This window comes from Aquarana catesbeiana, linkage group LG02 (assembly GCF_042186555.1).
Source record: "Aquarana catesbeiana isolate 2022-GZ linkage group LG02, ASM4218655v1, whole genome shotgun sequence".
Taxonomy (NCBI): Eukaryota; Metazoa; Chordata; class Amphibia; order Anura; family Ranidae; genus Aquarana; species Aquarana catesbeiana.
Window position 1 is genome coordinate 405958030 of NC_133325.1, and position 20142 is coordinate 405978171.

At 42.6% G+C, this 20142-nt stretch overlaps 1 protein-coding gene across 1 annotated transcript in view; it reads right to left on the reverse strand.

Annotated features, from left to right (window-relative positions):
* Positions 1-20142, reverse strand: part of LCK (LCK proto-oncogene, Src family tyrosine kinase) — a 111476-nt gene that overhangs the window by 50359 nt on the left and 40975 nt on the right. Inside the window, exons 4-6 of the mRNA XM_073615369.1 lie at positions 17052-17142; positions 2490-2588; positions 911-1014 (exon numbers count right to left, since the gene is read on the reverse strand). Of these exons, the coding sequence (XP_073471470.1) occupies positions 911-1014; positions 2490-2588; positions 17052-17142 (294 nt within the window). The remainder of the gene's footprint in view (positions 1-910; positions 1015-2489; positions 2589-17051; positions 17143-20142) is intronic.

Sequence of the window (20142 nt, forward strand, 5' to 3'; positions counted from 1 at the left end):
ACATGCTGTGAGAATACCATCGGGTCACATTGCTATGGGGAAGAGGAGATGCATTCAAGTGGTTGCCTGCTGTCCAAGGGTGGCTAACCTGCTCCTCCATGGATACAGTGAAGCCATTCTAAGTCAGGACATGTGTTACCAGGTGAAAATAAAGAAAAAGAAAAAAAAACAAAAACGTTTGCAGCCACCACATCTAAGGACTGGTAAGTTGCAATATATTGAATGTTTGTTTTTGGGTTTAAACACACCACATAACCTGTTGTTGATATCTTGATCTTAAACAGGCCTTGACATGGATACATTTATTACCAATACAGTGGAACCTTGGTTAACAAGTAACGCGGTTAACGAGCGTTTTGAAAAACGAGCAACTCGCAAAACAAGCAGAATTCAAGCTTATGGGGTGGCATTTGGCCAGAGGTGCGGGGGCGCCAGTGACACTCGGAACGGTTCGGAGCCGTTCGGAAGTACTCGGAATCACTCGGAAACACTCGGAAATACTCCGTTCCCAAGTGTTTCCGAGCCTATCCAAGTTCAGCCGAGCTGTTCCCGTGTATTTCTGAGGCTCTCCGGCGCCCCCCCCCCCTTCTGGCCACATGTTCACTTCTATGGGGAAACTCGCTTTGATATGTGAGTGCTTTGGATTACAAGCATTCTCCTGAAACAAATTATGCTCGTAATCCAAGGTTCCACTGTACACCCTAACAGTGTTTAATGAGTGTCTTCTAACCAACACATTATATTTTAAATAACAAATATGCTTGTTGATATCCATTTTTGTACACGACTCATTATCTGGTAAACTGTTATAGTGAATTAATTACAAGAAGCAAAAGTGGGGGCCAATGTTTCTCTTTTCTATGAGGACAACTATATCTGGGTTCCTTCATCAGTTTGTGGACTAAAATACCTTGGCTGGTCTCACTCTCTCTTATTAGAAATGATCCTTGCTGATTTCCTGGAGCTAAAAGCTGACGCTCTGCATCTTTCCGTCCAAGGTTCTTGAAGAACCAGCTGAAAAAAATTAACAGTCTGAATCACATCTTTACAGTCATGGTTGTGTATAATACATTGTTGATATCAGAGGGGATAAAGCAATGAATATGACATTCACCCAACATTGACTGAAGGTGTATCTTCCTGATGCATGCGTTTCAGCGATTGGTATATTCCCCTTCTTTAATAATGCAAATCCAGTCAACACACATTTAAACCCAAATTAACCCTGCTAATTTATTACTGTAATGCCGTCATACTGCACAGACGGTAATGAATATGTCTCTTATATACTTTCTGTTATCTGCTAAGTGCTACAGCAAAGGTAAAAAAAAATCTGTGCTGCCAGAACATAGCAAAGCCTGCCCACATAGCTATCACATAGGAGCTACCCTGTGGTCCATTACACCAATGTTTCTCAACTCCAGTCCTCAAGTACCCCCATCAGGTCATGTTTTCAGGATTTCCCTCAAATGAAACGGCTGTGGTAAGTACTAAGGCAGTGAAACTGATCAAATTACCTGAGCAAAATAATAGCAAGCCTGAAAACATGACCTGTTGGGGGTTGGGGGACTGGAGTTGAGAAATATTGCATTACTCCACACTGAACAGTGCTTTGATCAACATTGGTCTGACATATCCCACTGCACACTACTCTAACCAACATTGCTCTCCCTCACTGAACAGAGCTGTTAATTAGAGTGTTCAGTGGAGTGTGTAAACAGCTTGGCTGTCTCTATACTCCTAGCACTGCCAGCAAAGGTTTTTTAAAGGGCTTTTTCACACCAGCAGGTTGTTATATGACAGTCACTGGTCAATTGTGAAGGGAGCAATGCTAATGCACTGTAATTACATGCTGTTTACTCTTTTCTTTTTTTTTCAGCTTTATTGAAATGTCACAAAATTACGTTTCATTCACCTTTATGCACTGCAGCCCATAGCAATGCAGTGTAGTACATCACAACACGCTGCGCTTTCAATAGACCAGAGCTTCCAATTTTCCTTTACTTTCTGTCCCAGAGATACAACAGGAAGCTGGAGGAAATTTTCCAAAGTGAGGAAAATTCCCCACTCAGAGAGTTTTCCACAGAATAGGTGTCAGCTGTGGAAGATTTTCCATTATCTTTGCTTCAGGTGACAACTTTAAATTGTGGCTTTCCCCTCACTTTTTTCTCAGTGACAACGGTCAGTACAAATAGAGTGGTAAACCTTCTCAGCAGGGGACATAAACAACAACAAAAATTCGAACCCTTTCCAACTAGATTTTTGCCCGAAACACAATTCATTATTTTTAAGTATTGAAACAATTAGGCAAAATAAAGTGGTCTTTATCTATTTGTCATGTACTGCACTTGCTTGTAAAAAAAATTCCTTTTTTTTTCAGTTTGAAAACTGTTCACTAGTGCAAAGGATAAAAATCAGTCAGGGCCGCCAGATTCGCAAATGTCAGTGCAGTTTGACTTTTTGTTTCAGGCACTCCCCTAAACACTTACGGCTCTGAGGCGATTCCGCTTACAGGTGCGACAAAGTTGAATGGTATCAGTCCCTCCTCTCCTGTGCATATTGACCTGGCTCTCCACCATTCACCATTTCTACAAAGCAAAATAAGATGTCATTTGTAAAATACAACACTACAGTAAACAAGAATATACACACTGGTAGATTATGGGTAATATTTTATATTATGGGGTATATATATATATATATATATATATATATATGTATATATATATATATATATATATATATATTGAGCAAAATTATAAACGCAACACTTTTGTGTTTGCCCCTATTTATCATGAGCTGATCTCAAAGATCTATGACTTTTTCTATGTACACAAAGGGTCTATTTCTCTCAAATATTGTTCACAAATCTGTCTAAATCTGTGTTAGTGAGCACTTCTCCTTTGCCGAGATAATCCATCCACCTCACAGGTGTGGCATATCAAGATGCTGATTAGACAGCATGGTTATTGCACAGGTGTGCCTTAGGCTGGCCACAATAAAAGGCCACTCTAAAATGTGCAGTTTTATCACACAGCACAATGCCACAGATGTCGCAAGTTTTGAGGGAGCATGCAATTGGCATGCTGACTGCAGGAATGTCCACCAGAGCTGTTGCCCTTGAATTGAATGTTAATTTTTTTTTAATACTTTTTATTGTTTTTCAAATAGCAAAAGAGAAAAAAAAATACATACAACATCATAAAATATCATGTAATATCTTATAGTACAAAAAACTATTATTACTTTATCTGGGGCACTCGTCGTTCTGTCTCCATCCCAGTTTAAACATTTTTTGGGGGGTATTGTAAACTCTATGTATTAGAAACCAGTGGGATACTTTCTGTGAGGGGGAAATCGAGACCAATGCTCCTCGTTCTAAGATCTTATCCCATTGCTTCATAGTCATTGCCCCCACCTCTCTCTCCCACCCCGCTCTGCTCTTAGAAGGTCCTACTCTAGTTATTGTTCTAGCCCCCAGTATGGCATATAGCTCGGAAATTAGTCCTTTGGCTGAGGCTGGTTTAATTATTTTTAGGAGTATAGGGATCTGGGTCAGTTCAATAATTTGTGACCTAAACTGTACTTGAATGGCATGTCTGATCTGTAAGTATTTGTAAAACGTTTTGTTTAATATATTGAATTCACGTCTTAAATCTGAGAATGTCTTCATAAAATTACCCTCATATAGTTGGGTTAATTGGTTGATACCCTGTCTTTCCCATTCCCTGGGCCTCTCTATACCCCTTACTTCCATTTTTATTATTCCATAAACAGTGGCGGAATTACCAGGGTCGCAACAGTCGCACTTGCGTCAGGGCCCAGCATTCCGCCACTGTCGGGGGGGCCCAGCAGGGTTGCTATTCACACACGACTCTGAGCGGAGCTCATGTCTGTCATGGAACAGTAGCACAGAGACACCGGCATTAACGTTCTATTTGCCCGTCCGTCCTCTCTGGCAGGGGATGAGAGAGGACACAGCTGATCTCACTGCTCCCCCTTCTCCCCCCTCCCCTCTCCTGTGTGTTCCGCGGGCAGTTAAGTGTGAAGCTAAGGAGCTCACATTTCCCACGGAACACACAGGAGAGGGGAGAGGGGAGGGGGGAGAAGGGGGAGCAGTGAGATCAGCTGTGTCCTCTCTCATCCCCTGCCAGAGAGGACGGACGGGCAAATAAAACGTTAATGCCGGTGTCTCTGTGCTACTGTTCCATGACAGACACCGATCTCCGCTCAGAGCCGTGCTGTCCTGAGAAGGCAGACAGCACTGATGGAAATTAATAGCATTCATTGATGAGCACTGATAGAAGGCACTGATGAGCACTGATAGAAGGCATTGATGAGCACTGATAGAAGGCACCGATGGGCACTGATATAAGGCACTGATGGGCACTGATAGAAGGCACTGATGAGCACTGATAGAAGGCACTGATGAGCACTGATGGGCACTGATAGAAGGCATTGATGGGCACTTATAGAAGGCACTAATGGGCACTGATAGGAGGCATTCATGGGCACTGATAGGAGGCACTAATGGGCACTGATAGGAGGAATTTATGGGCACCGATGAGCACTGATGGGAGGCACTGATGGGCACTGATAGAAGGCACTAATGGGCACTGATAGAAGGCACTAATGGGCACTGATAGGAGGCACTGATAAAAGGCACTGATGGACACTGATAGGAGGCACTAATGGTCACTGATAGAAGGCACCGATGGACACTGATAGAAGGCACTGATGAGCACTGATAGAAGGCACTGATAAAAGGCACTGATGAACACTGATAGGAGGCACTAATGTTTACTGATAGAAGGCACTGATGGACACTGATAGAAGGCACTGATGGGCACTGATAGGAGGCACTAATGGGCACTGATAGGAGGCCTTTATGGGCACTGATAGGAGGCACTGATGGGCACTGATAGGAGGCACTGATGAGCACTGATAGGCCGCATTAATGAGCACTGATAGGCAGCACTGATAGGAGGCACTAATGTGCATTGATAGGCTGCACTGATAGGTGGCATTGATGGGCACTGAGAGGTGGTACTGATGGGCACTGAGGAACACTGATAGGCAGAACTCAGGCAGTATTGATGGGCTTTGATGGGCAGAATTGAAGAGTACTGATAGGTGGCACTGATGGAGGCTGTTAGGCGGCATTAATGAGCACTGATAGGTAACACTTGTAGCTGGAAGTGATGGGCACTGATAGGCGGCATTGATGAGCACTGATAGGCAGCATTGATGGGCACTGATAGACGGCACTAATGATTGGGGCACTGATTATCAGTGTAAACAATTTACTGACATTCTTGACAGTTAACGGCAGTCCTTTCCTAACACAGACACAGCGTGGGAGGAAAGTGCTGCGGATAACCTGCAAGTCTGTTTACATGTGATCAGCTGATCACATGGTAAAGGGCTGCTGTGTTTGCGCTGGATGCATGTCCCAGGGGTCATGCGGGAGGTACGGTTTTGGGAGGATGTCCATGGACACCCTCCCAAAATTGGAAGCCCGGGGCTCGGATGGCGGGGGGGCCCCATCATGATTTCTTGCACCGGGGCCCTGAAGGTTGTAGTTATGCCTCTGTCCATAAGGGGGTATATTCTGTTACTCCCTTATACCCCATTAGTGCCTTCGTTGCCTTCCATACTTTACTGACTAGTTTTATTGTCGGGCATCTATGAACAAATGAGTCAGCCTCTAATACCTCCACTAATATACTATGTGGGGCACCCATTATCATCATTCTATTACTACAGTTCCCACCTCCTAGGGCTCCACAGCCCGCTAGATGTTGCAACTGGGATGCCAGGAAATATGATCTCGGGTGCGGAACCGCCATAGCCCCTTCTTTAATCGGTAATTGCATGGTTTGCAAGCTAATCCTAGATTGCCCCTTCTTCCAGATTAATTCCCTGAAAAGGGATTCTGTTCTTTTAAACCACTTTTGACCTATCCAAATCAGAGAGTTGTGAAACAAATATAGTATCTGCGGTAGCCATATCATCTTTATTAGATTACAGCGCCCTGCTACAGATAGAGGGAATCGACTCCAAATATCTCCTTTTTGCTTTAATTTAAGTAGCAATGGGGCTAGATTATTATCAACATACTGGTTTATGTCGCTCGCGATCCAAACACCCAGATATTTCAGCTTGGCAACTACTTTCAGGTGAGGAGTTCCAGATGGTATCTGGTTACCAATTGGGTCAATCTGTAACAGAACCGACTTCTCCCAATTGATAACCAGACCAGAAAATATCCCGAACTCTCCAACCATCTTTATCACTGTATTTAACAAGGTTTCGACATCACCAACGAAAAACAGAACGTCGTCCGCTACCATTGCTATCCTGTCCTCTTCTGTCTGCCTCTTGAACCCCTGTATATCTAGCATTGATCTAGTCATAATTGCTAATGGTTCCATCGCAAGGGCGAACAATAGAGGGGACAGGGGGCAACCCTGTCTCGTCCCTCTCTCTAACTGGAACAATTCTGAATATTCATTATTGATTTTAATTTTAGCTCTTGGTTCACTATAGAGTCTTTTCACCCATCTGATAAAGGAGGGGCCGAACCCAAATTTCTCTAGCACCTTCCATAAGTAATCCCATTCCAGGCTATCGAAGGCCTTGGCGGCATCCAAGGCCAATATGGCCCTAGAGCCTACATTGTCGATTGGGATCTGCATGTTTAAAAAGACTCTTCTGATGTTAATGCTAGTTGACCTGTTGGGCATAAAACCCGACTGGTCAGGATGTATAAGGTTTTGAATACATCCATTTAGACAGGTTGCTAGCACTTTGGCCAAGATTTTTACATCAGTGCATAGTAATGAGATTGGGCGATAAGAGGAAACATCTAAATGATAATTCCCCTCCTTGTGTATTACAGTGATGGTGGCTTCCAACATTGAGGTGGGAAGTCTCCCATTGGTTGATGCCTATCCCAATGTCTTCAGCAGTTCTGGGAGTAGTACCTCGCCGTATCGTTTGTATATTTCTACTGGGAGCCCATCTGGGCCTGGTGATTTTTGGCTGGGCATCACAGCCACTGCCCACTGTAATTCCTTTAGGGTCACTGGTGCTTCCATTTCAATTCTATCCTTTTCTGTCAGGGTCGTAATTGATATACCCTGAAGAAAAATATCCATTCTTTCACTCCCAACTCCCCTATTGGATTTATACAGAGACTTATAATATTCTCTAAATGTATGCATGAGCTGACCACCCGGACAGCTGTTGCAACAATCGGTTTGCATAACCAAAGAATTTCTGCACAAACTGTCAGAAACTGTCTCAGGGAAGCTCATCTGCATGCTCGTCGTCCTCATCGGGGTCTCGACCTGACTGCAGTTCGTGGTCGTAACCGACTTGAGTGGGCAAATGCTCACATTCAATGGCGTCTGGACCTTTCGAGAGGTGTTCTCTTCACGGATGAATCCCTGTTTTCACTGTACAGGGCAGATGGCAGACAGCGTGTATGGCATCATGTGGGTGAGCAGTTTGTTGATGTCAACATTGTGGATCCAGTGGACCAAGGTGGCGGTGGGGTTATGGTATGGGCAGGCGTATGCTATAGACCAAGTGCACCAAGGTGGCGGTGGGGTTATGGTATGGGAAGGAGTATGCTATAGACCAGGGGTCTCAAACTGGTGGCCCTCTAACTGTTGCAAAACTACAAGTCCCATAAGGCATTGCAAGGCTGACAGTTACAAGCATGACTCCCACAGGCAGAGGCATGATGGGACTTGTAGATTCGCAACAGCTGGAGGGACGCCAGTTTGAGACCCCTGCTATAGACCATGAACCAGTGGCAGCTCATCCATAGGGGGCGCCACCCCCCCAAGCTTTTCACAAAAAAAAGGTCACTTTATAAGTGTCCGGGCGCCAGACACAAGCCTGTCTATGGGAAGGTTCCCAGCTTGCAATCAGCTGATTGCAAGCTGGGAGGCTGATTTGCCCATGTTTAGGGCATTTTCGGGGCGCAAACAATGCGCCCACAAACATTCCCACTCTCCAGCCATTTGCCTCTGGCTCCTGTCCTATTTTTTTATTGGCCGGGACCGGAGGGCGACTGGGCGGTGCTTTTTCAGCACCAAGCATGACTTCCTGTTTCCTGGCTGGCTCACTGTTGTGCTATGGTGGAGTCAGAGTGGAGTGGGGACTGCGGAGAATGACTGATCCTGTGATGTGAGGCGGGGAGCAGATCACTGATGTGGTGGATGGGCATGGAGCTGGCAGTGCTGAGCCCGAGTGTAGCCAGAGCCTGAAGGTGAGTGCGGGGATCGGGGGTGACAGTAATGTACAGTAACCCTTTTCACTGCAGATCTCTCTCTCTCTCTCTTTCTCTCGCTTTCTCTCTCTTCCTCTCTCTTTCTCTCACACTCTCTCTCTCTCTCATTTTCTTTTTTCTTTCTATCTTCCCTCTTCATCCTTGTAAAGCAAGCTACATTTTCCATGGTACATAACCCTTCTTTTCTGTGTTTCACTTGACCTCTGGATATCTTTTTATATCCCTTTCCTGTTTTATACAGTTCAACTACCTTTTCCTGCAGATCCTTTGATAATTCTTTTGCTTTCCCCATGACTCAGAATCCAGAAATGTCAGTGCAGCACTGGATGAAGGATGCAAGGGTCTGTCAGGAGTCCAGAAACTCATTGACCTTTTATACACACACACACACACACTAATTACAAGCAAACTGATCACAGGTGAGGATGATAACTTTAATAGCCATTCAAACCCCTTTGTGTCAACTTGTGTGTATGTTATCAGGCCAAAATCACCAGGGTATATAAACTTTTGATCAGGGTCATTTGGGTAGTTTCTGTTGCAATTATGATTTAAAAAAAAGTAAACACAGTTGAATGATAATAAACACTAACCATGAGTGAAAGAAACGTATTTGTGTAATCATTCATATTCTTTGAAAAATGGCCAAGAAATCATAAATTCTGCCAGCGTATGTAAACTTATGAGCAAAACTGTATTAGACAGAGGATGAGGCTGGAAGCCCTTCAGTGTTATTAGTGGAGGACTCGGAGAGAGCACTGTGGATTTATCTTGGCTCCTCCTCCTCCTTCTCTCATGTAAGGAGCAACTGATTGAAATTTGGCCAGTCCCTGCTTCGTTCAATGTATGCCCAGCTTACCCTGATCTGTCAGCTGTATACTGTGATCTGTGATTCTAGGTCTGTATACCATGATCTTTGATTCTAGGGCTGTATACCGTGATCTGCGATTCTAGGGCTGTATACTGTGATCTGCGATTCTAGGGCTGTATATCGTGATCTGCAATTCTAGGGCTGTATACTGTGATCTCTCGATTCTGGGGCTATATACCGTGATCTGCAATTCTAGGACTTTATACCTTGATCTTCGATTCTAGGGCTGTATACTGTGATCTGTGATTCTAGGGATTTATACCTTGATCTTCGATTCTAGGGCTGTATACTGTGATCTGCGATTCTGGGGCTGTATTCCGTGATCTGCAATTCTAGGGCTGTATGCCGTGTTCTGCGATTCTGGGGCTGTATACCGTGATCTGCGATTCTGGGGCTGTATACCGTGATCTGCAATTCTGGGGCTGTATACCGTGATCTGCGATTCCAGGGCTGTATACTCCTGTTCTGCGATTCTGGAGCTCTATACTCCTGTTCTGCGATTATAGGGCTGTATACTCCTGTTCAGTGATTCTGGGGCTATATAGTCTGTCCTGTGATTCTGGGATTGTATACTCCTGTCCTGCGATTCTGGGGCTGTATACTCCTATCCTGTGATTCTGGGGCTGTAAACTCCAGTACTGCAATTCTGGGGCTGTATACTATTGTCCTGTGATTCTGGGGCTGTATACTCTGTCCTGTGATGCTGAGCTGTATACTCCTGACACTATGGGTGGAAGTTTGTGAAATATAGGGAAGGAGTGGGTGGATTCTGGAAGGGGTGGGGCTTACGATAAGTGGGAGGGGTCAAAAAGGAAGGGTGGGGTCTGCCCCCCCCACCCCCCCCATCCTAAAACTTCACCAGCCGCCACTGCAATGAACACAGGTGCATTTTATCTATGGCATTTTGAATGCACAGAGATACTGTGATGAGATACTGAGGCCCATTGTTGTGCCATTCATCCACGACCATCACCTCATGTTGCAGCATGATAATGCATGGCCCCATGTTTGCAAGGGTCTGTACACAGTTCTTGGAAGCTGAAAGCATCCCAGTTCTTGCATTGCCAGCATACTCACCGGACACGTCACCCACTGAGCATGTTTGGGATGCTCTGGATTGGCATATACGACAGTGTGATCCAGTTCCTTCCAAATATCCAGCAACTTCGCACAGCCATTGAAGAAGAATGGACCAACATTCCACAGGCCACAATCAACAACCTGATCAACTCTTTGCGAAGGAGATGTGCTGCACTGTGTGATGCAAATGGTGGTCACACAAGATATTGATTGGTTTTCGGACCCCCCAATACAGTAAAACTGCACATTTTAGAGTGGCCTTTTATTGTGGTTAGCCTAAGGCCGCGTACACGGGCATACTTTTTGACCGGCAGACTTTCCAGCGGACTTTCAACGGACTTTTGACGGACTTTTTAACGAACGGACTTGCCTACATACGATCACACCAAAGTCCGACGGATTCGTACGTGATGACGTACACCGGACTAAAATAAGGAAGTTGATAGCCAGTAGCCAATAGCTGCCCTAGCGTGGGTTTTTGTCCGTTGGACTAGCATACAGACGAGCGGATTTCTGGGTCCGGCGGAGTTACGACGTAAAGATTTGAAGCATGTTCCAAATCTAAAGTCCGTCAGATTTGCGACTGGAAAAGTCTGCTGAAGGTCCAGTGAAGCCCACGCACGATCGAATTGTCCGCTGGATTTGGTCCGTCGGCGTCCGTCGGACAAGTCTGGTCGAAAAGTCTGCAATAATCATGTTGTCTAATCAGCATCTTGATATGCCACACCTGTGAGGTGGATGGATTATCTCAGCAAAGGAGAAGTGCTCACTAACACAGATTTAGACAGATTTGTGAACAATATTTGAGAGAAATAGGCCTTTTGTGTACATAGAAAAAGTCGTAGATCTTTAAGTTCAGCTCATGATAAATATGGGCAAACACAAAGTGCTGAGTTTATAATTTTGCTCAGTGTATATATATATATAGATATATATCTATATATAGATAGATATATATCTATCTATATATAGAGATAGATCTATCTATCTATCTATCTATCTATCTATCTATCTATCTATCTATCTATCTATCTATCTATCTATCTATCTATGTATAGATAGATAGATAGATAGATAGATAGATAGATAGATAGATAGATAGATAGATAGATAGATGTAGATATATATCTATCTATATATATATATATGTGTGTGTGTGTGTGTGTTAATGTTTAGGGTATCTACATCCGATGTCTAGTAACATCCATTACTAATAGGCTTAATACTTTTATAACCTACTTGCTGTTATTACAGTTTACAACTCCACAGCTGTCTGGGATCACTGATTTCTGCTTGGCTATTTTTGTAGCTGTTAGCGATTCTTTTTTTACTAATTCAGCTCATGTTTTTTTCATAATGAATTTTGTGGGGTTCACCAGCCATTCTGGGAATGCACTAATTCATGCACCTCGTTGTAGGCTGCTCATCAATGGGAGCCATTTGGATTTCTCCATTATTTAATTACTGCATAGAACATAATGGCAATTGCATCATAAGTCATTCTATAGATTATGTAGTATGAAACCCCCCATAGTGGCAATGTCTTGAAAATACTTAGAGAATTTAGAAATTTTGATACCTTGTATTTGTATTTTTTAATGTAACTCATATGGTAGTAATATTGTAAATACATTCTTGAAGTTTTGGAATTATTGAAGTTCTATACATGGCTGCATGTGACTTTATATATATATATTTGTATTAATTTGCCATTATATGGGATAGGCCATGCCTAAATTTGTTGATTGGTTTGTGTTTTATACATTATACATATATAATATATAATTTATACATATGTGTTTTATACATTTCTAGATTTAAAAAAATAAAATGTTAATGATATAAGTGTGGATATTTTGGATCAGTGGAACTGACAAACCCCCATTTCGAATATTTCCAGCCTGAGTTAATTTGTAGCGGCGGTTCCTTGGCACAGTTAAAATAAAAATTCTTTAATATATTGTTGGTTTGGTTTTTTGAAAAAATGTTGTATTTTCAAGAGCAACCAATCATCATCCTCTTCTCAATATTTAAAATATATCTAAACCCATGAACAAAAATGTAATGCATTGAAGAGTAACTGCACTTTGTTAAGAATAAAACATCCCCCTTTGGGTGATCTATGTACATTGCAAGGATTTTAACAAACTTTTGTTGCAGATTCCTACCTTTTGTTAATGTGAAGAAATAGATGTTTGTTTGTATGTGTCCATGTGCTCAATAAATCCAATGGGAGTGTTTTTTTTAACAATTATCAGTCAGCTGCTGCACTTGCAGGGCTCTAATGATGGAAATTGTGATTTGGAAGTATCTCACTAAAAATGTAATTTTTCTTGCAGGGGTGCCAAAAATCTGACTTGTATCTTAGTGTAGACTTCTGGGAAAATTAGTGAGCCAATCACACAAGCAAGAAATTATGTTTTCAGGGGCATTCTGTATACAGAACACCTCCAGGTAGCCATACTGCATTGCATTTTACAGAGAATTACAGCGTTGCAGATTGAAAATGAAAGGTAATTTTTTAATAACATTCAATTGCAATATGACTTGTGTCACAACTGTATAAGCTATATTATTTTTTTTTTTATTTTCTTTTTTTTTCCCACAAAAGTGGAGTTACCCTTTAACATCGTTTAGATGTAATGGCTGTATTAGTTTTAGTTTTTCAAGATAGGTACAGAAAAATACTTGTTGATCCTGCCAGATATCGTGTATCCTTGTAACCTCCTGTACATGGAACTGAAATTTCAAACAATGTTATCACTGTTCCCAAGTATCTTATGTAAACTACAAAACAACTCCATATATACTAGAGATGAGGAGAGAGGGAGGTATTTGTAGTTCAAATCAGGATAGCAGCCTTGAGCGACAACGCTGCTCCTCCATAGATACAGTACTGTCATCGAGCATCGTCACCCTAGAATAGGAAGTGTGTACCTGAAAGGATAATAAAGTGAAATTTTATATAAAAAGACCCCCCCACCCACCAAAAAAAAAGAAAACTAATGTAGCCACCACATCTAAAGACTGAAGGATTGGAAAGCTGCAATATAGTTTTTGTTTTTGGGTTTAGATATGCTTTAAGGCGGAGTTCCACCCAAAAGTGGAACTTCCGCTCATTGTACTCCTTCCCCCCTCTGGTGCCACATTTGGCACCTTTGGGGGGGGGGGGGGACAGGATACTTGTCTTTCACAGGTATCCTGTCCCCACTTCTGGGAGCCTCAGCCGCGGGTATTTGCGTCATCGCTGGGACTCTCTCCTCCTTCCCCGGCCCCCGGGCCAGTAGGAGAGAGCAGCAGAGCCTCAGGCATGCGCAGTAGGGTTCCCGGCGTGAAGCCGAAAGGCTACACTGCCGGGTTCCCTTATTCGCAATGGAGGCGGCATGCACCCGACAGTCGATAGAAACATCAGCTGCGGTGCCCACATCGCTGGACTCCAGGACAGGTAAGTGTCCAATTATTATAAGTCAGCAGCTGCTGGCTTTTAATTTTTGCAGTGGTGGGCGGACCTCCTCTTTAAGTTTCAGTGTAAGGGAGAATGTTATTGGTTTAACTTAGATTTAGGATTATGGTTTGGAGGAGGTCAAATTAAAATGTAAGTCAAGGCATTGCCCAAAACTACGTCCAACCTCCCTCTCCTCCTTAAGAGCATGCCCTAGAATTATCTTTTTTTTACCTTATTCCTGCTTTTACTACTCACTGTGACTTTATCAGCAAGCACAGTATGTAAAACTCTAGAGTTCTCCAATTAGCATGATCCATGTGTTTTGCTTATTGCAGAGCTATAGGTCTGACTCAAAAGTGAATGATTTGGAAATTGGTAAAGAAACCCCTGCCTACACAGATAGCAAAGGGTCTCTGCAGAATACTAGCAAGGAACAGGATGTGGCTGATTTTTAAAAGACAATGAAGTGTAATGCCGCGTACACACGGTCGGACTTTTCGTCTACAAAAGTCCAACGGACGCTGACGGACTAAAGCTGGCTGGTAATCCGATCGTGTGTGGGCTTCTCCGGACTTTCAACTGACTTTTTTAGCCTCAAATCCGACGGACTTTAGATTTGAAACATGCTTCAAATCTTTACGTCGTAAGTACGACGGACCCCGAAATCCGCTCGTCTGTGTGCTAGTCCGACGGACAAAAACCCATGCTAGGGCAGCTATTGGCTACTGGCTATGAACTTCCTTATTTTAGTCCGGTGTACGTCATCACGTACGAATCCGTCGGACTTTTGTGTGGTCGTGTGTAGGCAAGTCCGTTCGTAAGAAAGTCTGCCGCAAGTCCGCTGAAGGTACGTCGGAAGTCTGTCGGACAGGCTGTCGGACTTTTGTAGACGAAAAGTCCGACCGTGTGTACGCGGCATAAGACTTTGCACACTTAGATTTTTGCATCTCAAAGCGGTACAATTATTTTGCATAGAAATTTGGCGTTTTATATTGTAGGCCTGTAATTCTTAGCAATAACACACTTAAATCAGTCCAAACAAGAGTCTAGTAGACATCCCAGGCATGATAAAGTTTGAAACACGAAATCATAAATTATAACATAATAAATAAATATAAATAATTATAAAAATTAATAATATAATAATAATAAAATGAATTTCCCCACGATTCACTATCGCTCAATTCTGCAAGTGATTCTAATTTACTATCGCTGTTTTCTAGCGGGTCTAAAACCACTTTTGATGTAAAGGGACACTTTTTGGTTGCTATGAACAATCTCCATTTTCCAGGCAGAAAGAACAGTGTATATAATATAAAACTGCATGCAGGGCACTGGACAAAGCACTGCGGACAAAAGGGATGTGAAATGATTTCATACAGTAATGTAATCTGTAAGATTACACTGTACTGTATGTATTATGATTTTTACATTTTTTGAACTTGCCACCGGAGGACAGAGCCCGCAGACACAGTGGGGGGACATTGCAGGATCCTGGGGACAAGGTAAGTTTACCGCACCAGGATCCTGCAATGCAATCCCGAGTGTGGCTCAGGGTTACCGCAAATGGTGCTGAAATTTAACCCCGAGCCACACTAGGGAAAACCGCCAGGGAGGTTAAAGTGGATGTAGATCCAATTCATGAAATTTGACCTGGGCACATATATATCTGAAGTGTTTACTTATCTCTCTCCAAAGCCCTAAATCCTGTGTCTTTCTGCTGTTTTGTTCCTCTGTTATCAGCATGATAACTTCTGACAAGTTCTCGGACAGAGATAAAACCAGCCTGAAATTTGGGTCGGGGTGGGTGCTATAAATAGATTAGTGGAGAGCTTGTCTTGTCACAGCACAGCTCTGCACATTCCTTCCTTCCTCTGCCTATGTGGAAGGGGGATGTGTGCCTTTTCTCCAATCAGCTGTCACACAGTGTATGCCAAGACTAAACTTCTACTGCTAATTGAAGAGGTAAAAATTCTAATACGATGTTAAAATTCTAAAGGGTCTAGAAAGCTGAAGAAAGCAGATATACATATAAAACATATGTAGGGAGATTTATTTCTCGGAAATACTCGGGGACAGCTCAGCTGAACTCGGAAAGCCTCGGAAAGGCTCGGAAACACTCAAGAACTGAGTATTTACGAGTGATTCTGAGTATTTCCGAACGGCTCCGAACCGTTCCAAGTGTCCCCGGGGGCCCCTGCAGCTCTGGCCAAATGCAGTACTGCACACCCCATTAGCTTGAATTCTGCTCGTTTTGCCAGACAACACTCGCAAACCGAGTCAGAATTAAAAAAAAAAGTTGCTTGTCTTTCAAAATGCTCGTTAACCGCGTTTTGAAACTCTGAAACTAAGGTTCCACTGCAGATCCTAGCACAGAACAAGGGAGTGTGAAATCAAAGAATTACATTTACATTTATTTAAGTGAGGGTTAGTGTTAGGAATACAAAAAAGCAGTGTGGTGGGGATATGGCATCACACTGTGGACTGATAACTAGTGTCAATGATCCTGTGCTGACAGCTAAACTATCATAAACATGAGGGTCTTACCGTATATACTCCAGTATAAGCCGACCCGAATATAAGCCGAGGCACCTAATTTTACCACAAGAAAACTGGGAAAACTTATTGACTCGAGTATAAGCCTAGGGTGAGAAATGCGCAGCTACTGTAAGTGGAAAAGAGGGTCAACAATGCCTATTTGCATGCCTCACTGTGCCCATTTGCAGCCATAGGTCCCCCAAACTTCAAACTCAGTAGTTAAGGATTCCTAAATGCCCCCTAGCTGCAGCCAAAATTTGGGGTCTCTGGACCCAAAAGGTCCCGAAAAGACATTGCTGCAGATGGACACAGTTGACCGAATTTGTGGCCCCGTATCTCGGGGTCACTTGGTGCTAGGAACTCCAAATTTGGTATGCAAACCCAGGGGAACTAGCAATATAACATATCCAAAGCTGGGGTTCCTAGCACTAAGTGGGCTCGAGATACGGGACCCCAAATTCGGTTTGGAAAATGTCAAGCACTTTTCTGCAGCAGAGAATGACATTTTCCGAACCGATTTTGGGGCCCCGTGTCTCGGGGCCACTCGGTGCTAGGAACCCCAGCTTTGGATATGTTGCAGTACTAATTCCACTGGGTTTGCACACCAAATTTGGGGTTCCTAACACTAAGTGGCCCCAAGATACGGGACCCCAAATTCAGTTCAGAAAATGTCATTCTCTGCTGCAGAAAAGTGCTTGACTCGAGTATAAGCCAAGGGGGGCATTTTCAGCACAAAAAAATGTGCTGAAAAACTCAGCTTATACTCGAGTATATACGGTATATATTGCTTATATGTACTGTTGAGTCACACTCACGATTCCAGAATCTGTAACTTGTCTCCATTCTTAAAGCCAAGGTCACCATTATGAACAGGTTCATAGTCATACAAAGCCACCACCTGGTTATCTGTAGAACACAAATACACACAGGTCAAGATTATTGCACCATTTTTTGATGTACCGTGAAAATAAAATACCAGCTATCGCTTCAATTCTTTTTTTTTAAATATTTTTAAACAATAGATCTTTAATGAATTTCACACAGAGAAAAAGAAAACAGCATAACATACCACCAGGATGAAATATGGAAGGGGCCATAAAGAAGAGTTAACAAGAATGGTTACATACAGACCATGATAGGTGATAAATATCATGCAAGAATAGCATGCATCCAATTGGTGGGTACAACATAGATAGGTAAGACAATGAGTATGAAGTAACAAAAACCATTCTGGATAAAAAAAAAAAAAAAGAATCAGGATCCCTATAATAATCAGAAAAGTGCCCTGGTTGTGACAACTTGTTCACAGTGAAGAAGAAAGCAAAAAAAGAATTGGGGGGGGGGGGGTGAAGTAGGTTAGCACAAAGGCTTCCCAGTAGCCATATTTAAATCTTCTGAAATCTGTGGTCATAGTTGAGTGAAAGAAAATATTTTGCCCATGGAACCAAAATTCTTTGAAATTTAAATGAAATAAAATGACATTTTACCTCATTAATATTCTGTCAGGGTGATTTCTGTGCTTTAGCAATGCTTTTCTTAACGGCAGCGGTGAAAATATGAGTCAAACACTTACACAAAATTCTGATTGTGCTTGTATTTGCATAGATTTAATACCAATTTTCTTGGTTTCCTTCTAGTTTATCTCAAATAAAACATTGCTTATGCACTCCTGTTGTCATCAATTGAGAATTAACCAGGATTCGCTCAATAATTTTAGGGATTTTTCGCACAATATGTACATATGTGGCTGTTAGTGTTTTTAAGGTGTTTACTTTCCCGGCCAAATGTCCTTGGGCTATTGTTTTAGGCTATTTTTGGTCAAAAGTTGTTATGGTATTGTTTTAGGCTACCTTTTCTTCTGGTCATATATTCTTAGGCTATTTTCTCTAAGGATTGAATGATCTTAGGGTATTAGGCCCCTTTCACATGATCAGCCCGCTCGGATCCGCCTGTCCCTTTTTTCTGGTGGATCCGAGCGGGCCACCCATTGACTTCTATGGGCAGGTGGATGTCAGTGGAGATGTGTCCACTGACACCCGCCTGCCATCCGATCCGACAAGATCCGCTCAAAACAGATGGATGGCGATAAGTTCGCCATTCGTCCAGCGGATTGGATGGGATCAGATGTAAACGGACAGGCGGTACACTTTCATCCCCATAGAGAACAGTAGGGCTCTGACAGGTCCATCCCTGTCATCTTCCTGCTCAGCGGGGATCAGAGGAGCGATTCCCCACTGAGCTACCGGAGTCGGTCCAGCGGATCCGCCCCGTGTGAAAGGGGCCTTAAGCAATGTTACATCTTAGGGTATTAGGAAATGTTGCAAAAGACAACGAAATATCAGAAAATAAAATTATGCACATTTTTAAAACATTTGCAAAGGCATTGTTTGTGACTTTGGTACAAATATTGATACATTTACACAGTTGTTTTTATAAATAGACCTTTAAGTCACTATGTATTTTCCATATTATCACTAAAAAATTTTAACATACTTGTTAGGCATCACAATGAGCATGCTTTGGCAAAGTACCACTTTATTTGGACAGAAGTAACCCTAGGTATAACAGTTGCCAATCCTGCCTTGTTAGTACAGATATCACTTATCTTAAAGTGTTACTAAACTCACAACAGTAAAATCAGTCTGTATATGCAGTAAAGCATGCTTGTTATACTCACTGTGGAACCTAAGGGGTTAATCCTTTGCATTGTGCATAAAGGCTGTGGAATTCTGGCTCTCTGATCCTTCTCTTCTTTCACTGTCTCCAAAAAATAACCTTATATTTACAGAGCCAGTGGACAGGCTGCACATGCTCAGTTTGTTGTGTATTGCTAGAGAGTTTTCTTTTTTGGGAGAGTGCATGTGATCAGCACAGGGCCAATCATCACTGTCCAGACATTGTCCAGACAGAGGATCAGGGGAGAAGGAAAACTCCTCCTACAAGCTTTGTGAGGAACTGATGGAAGTCACAAGGCTGCTATATACTGCTTATGAGAAAAGGTATTTATCTGTTTATATTTACTAAAATAATTGTATTTCCATGTTCTGTGTACTGTGGAAGACCAGATATAGTGAATACAGGTTCTGGGTTTAGTAACACTTTAACTAAAATCATGTAGACCCTAAACTGGCCATACATGGATCGAAATTTGGCTGGTTCAGCAGGTACCAGTTGAGATTTCCATGTATGGGCAGGCTGATTGTACCCAAGTCGACAGGACAATGTCTTTTGACACACCGACTTATGAAGGTCGATGCTCCCTGTGTAGCCTTGTGCTGCCAACTGTTGGCGTGTTACAAAACTAGTCTCAAAACTTTTTGATACCACCTTTTACATTTTATGTGTGTGTGTTTCCTCTGTGTTCAACATTAGTACCATTGGCATCTCGAATTGAGTAGGGAGGAGGGTGATAAAGAATAATTTGACAAACATGGAAATTTTTTAAAAATTTCGTCAAAAACTATATACATCTGTTGTAAAGTGAATGAGAACACTAGTGGGTAAAATGCTTGGACAGCAATTGGATTGTTCTAGCTAAGTCTATTTACAGGGGTTGTAATCCATGAACAGATCCCCTGCTGAATCGGATGGATGTCAGTTTTTTTACATCTGTTCCCGTTCGGTTTGTCTCCACATTTACACAACGGACATGGGTGGGCTTGTGATAGCTCTATGGGCGCCCAGATATAAGTGGACTTCTGTCCGATTACATCAGGCTATCTCAGATCCTTCATGTTTAGGTTCTGGACCTGGACGGACTTGGAAGTAGATGGTGTAAACGGACACAAGTCTGTTTACATCAGTTTGCCCATAGAGCTGCATGGAGTTTCTGATCAGGTCCACCTGAAAAACTGACAGGCAGACCTGATTAGAAAGCCTGTGTGAAAGGTCTAAAACTCATCATTT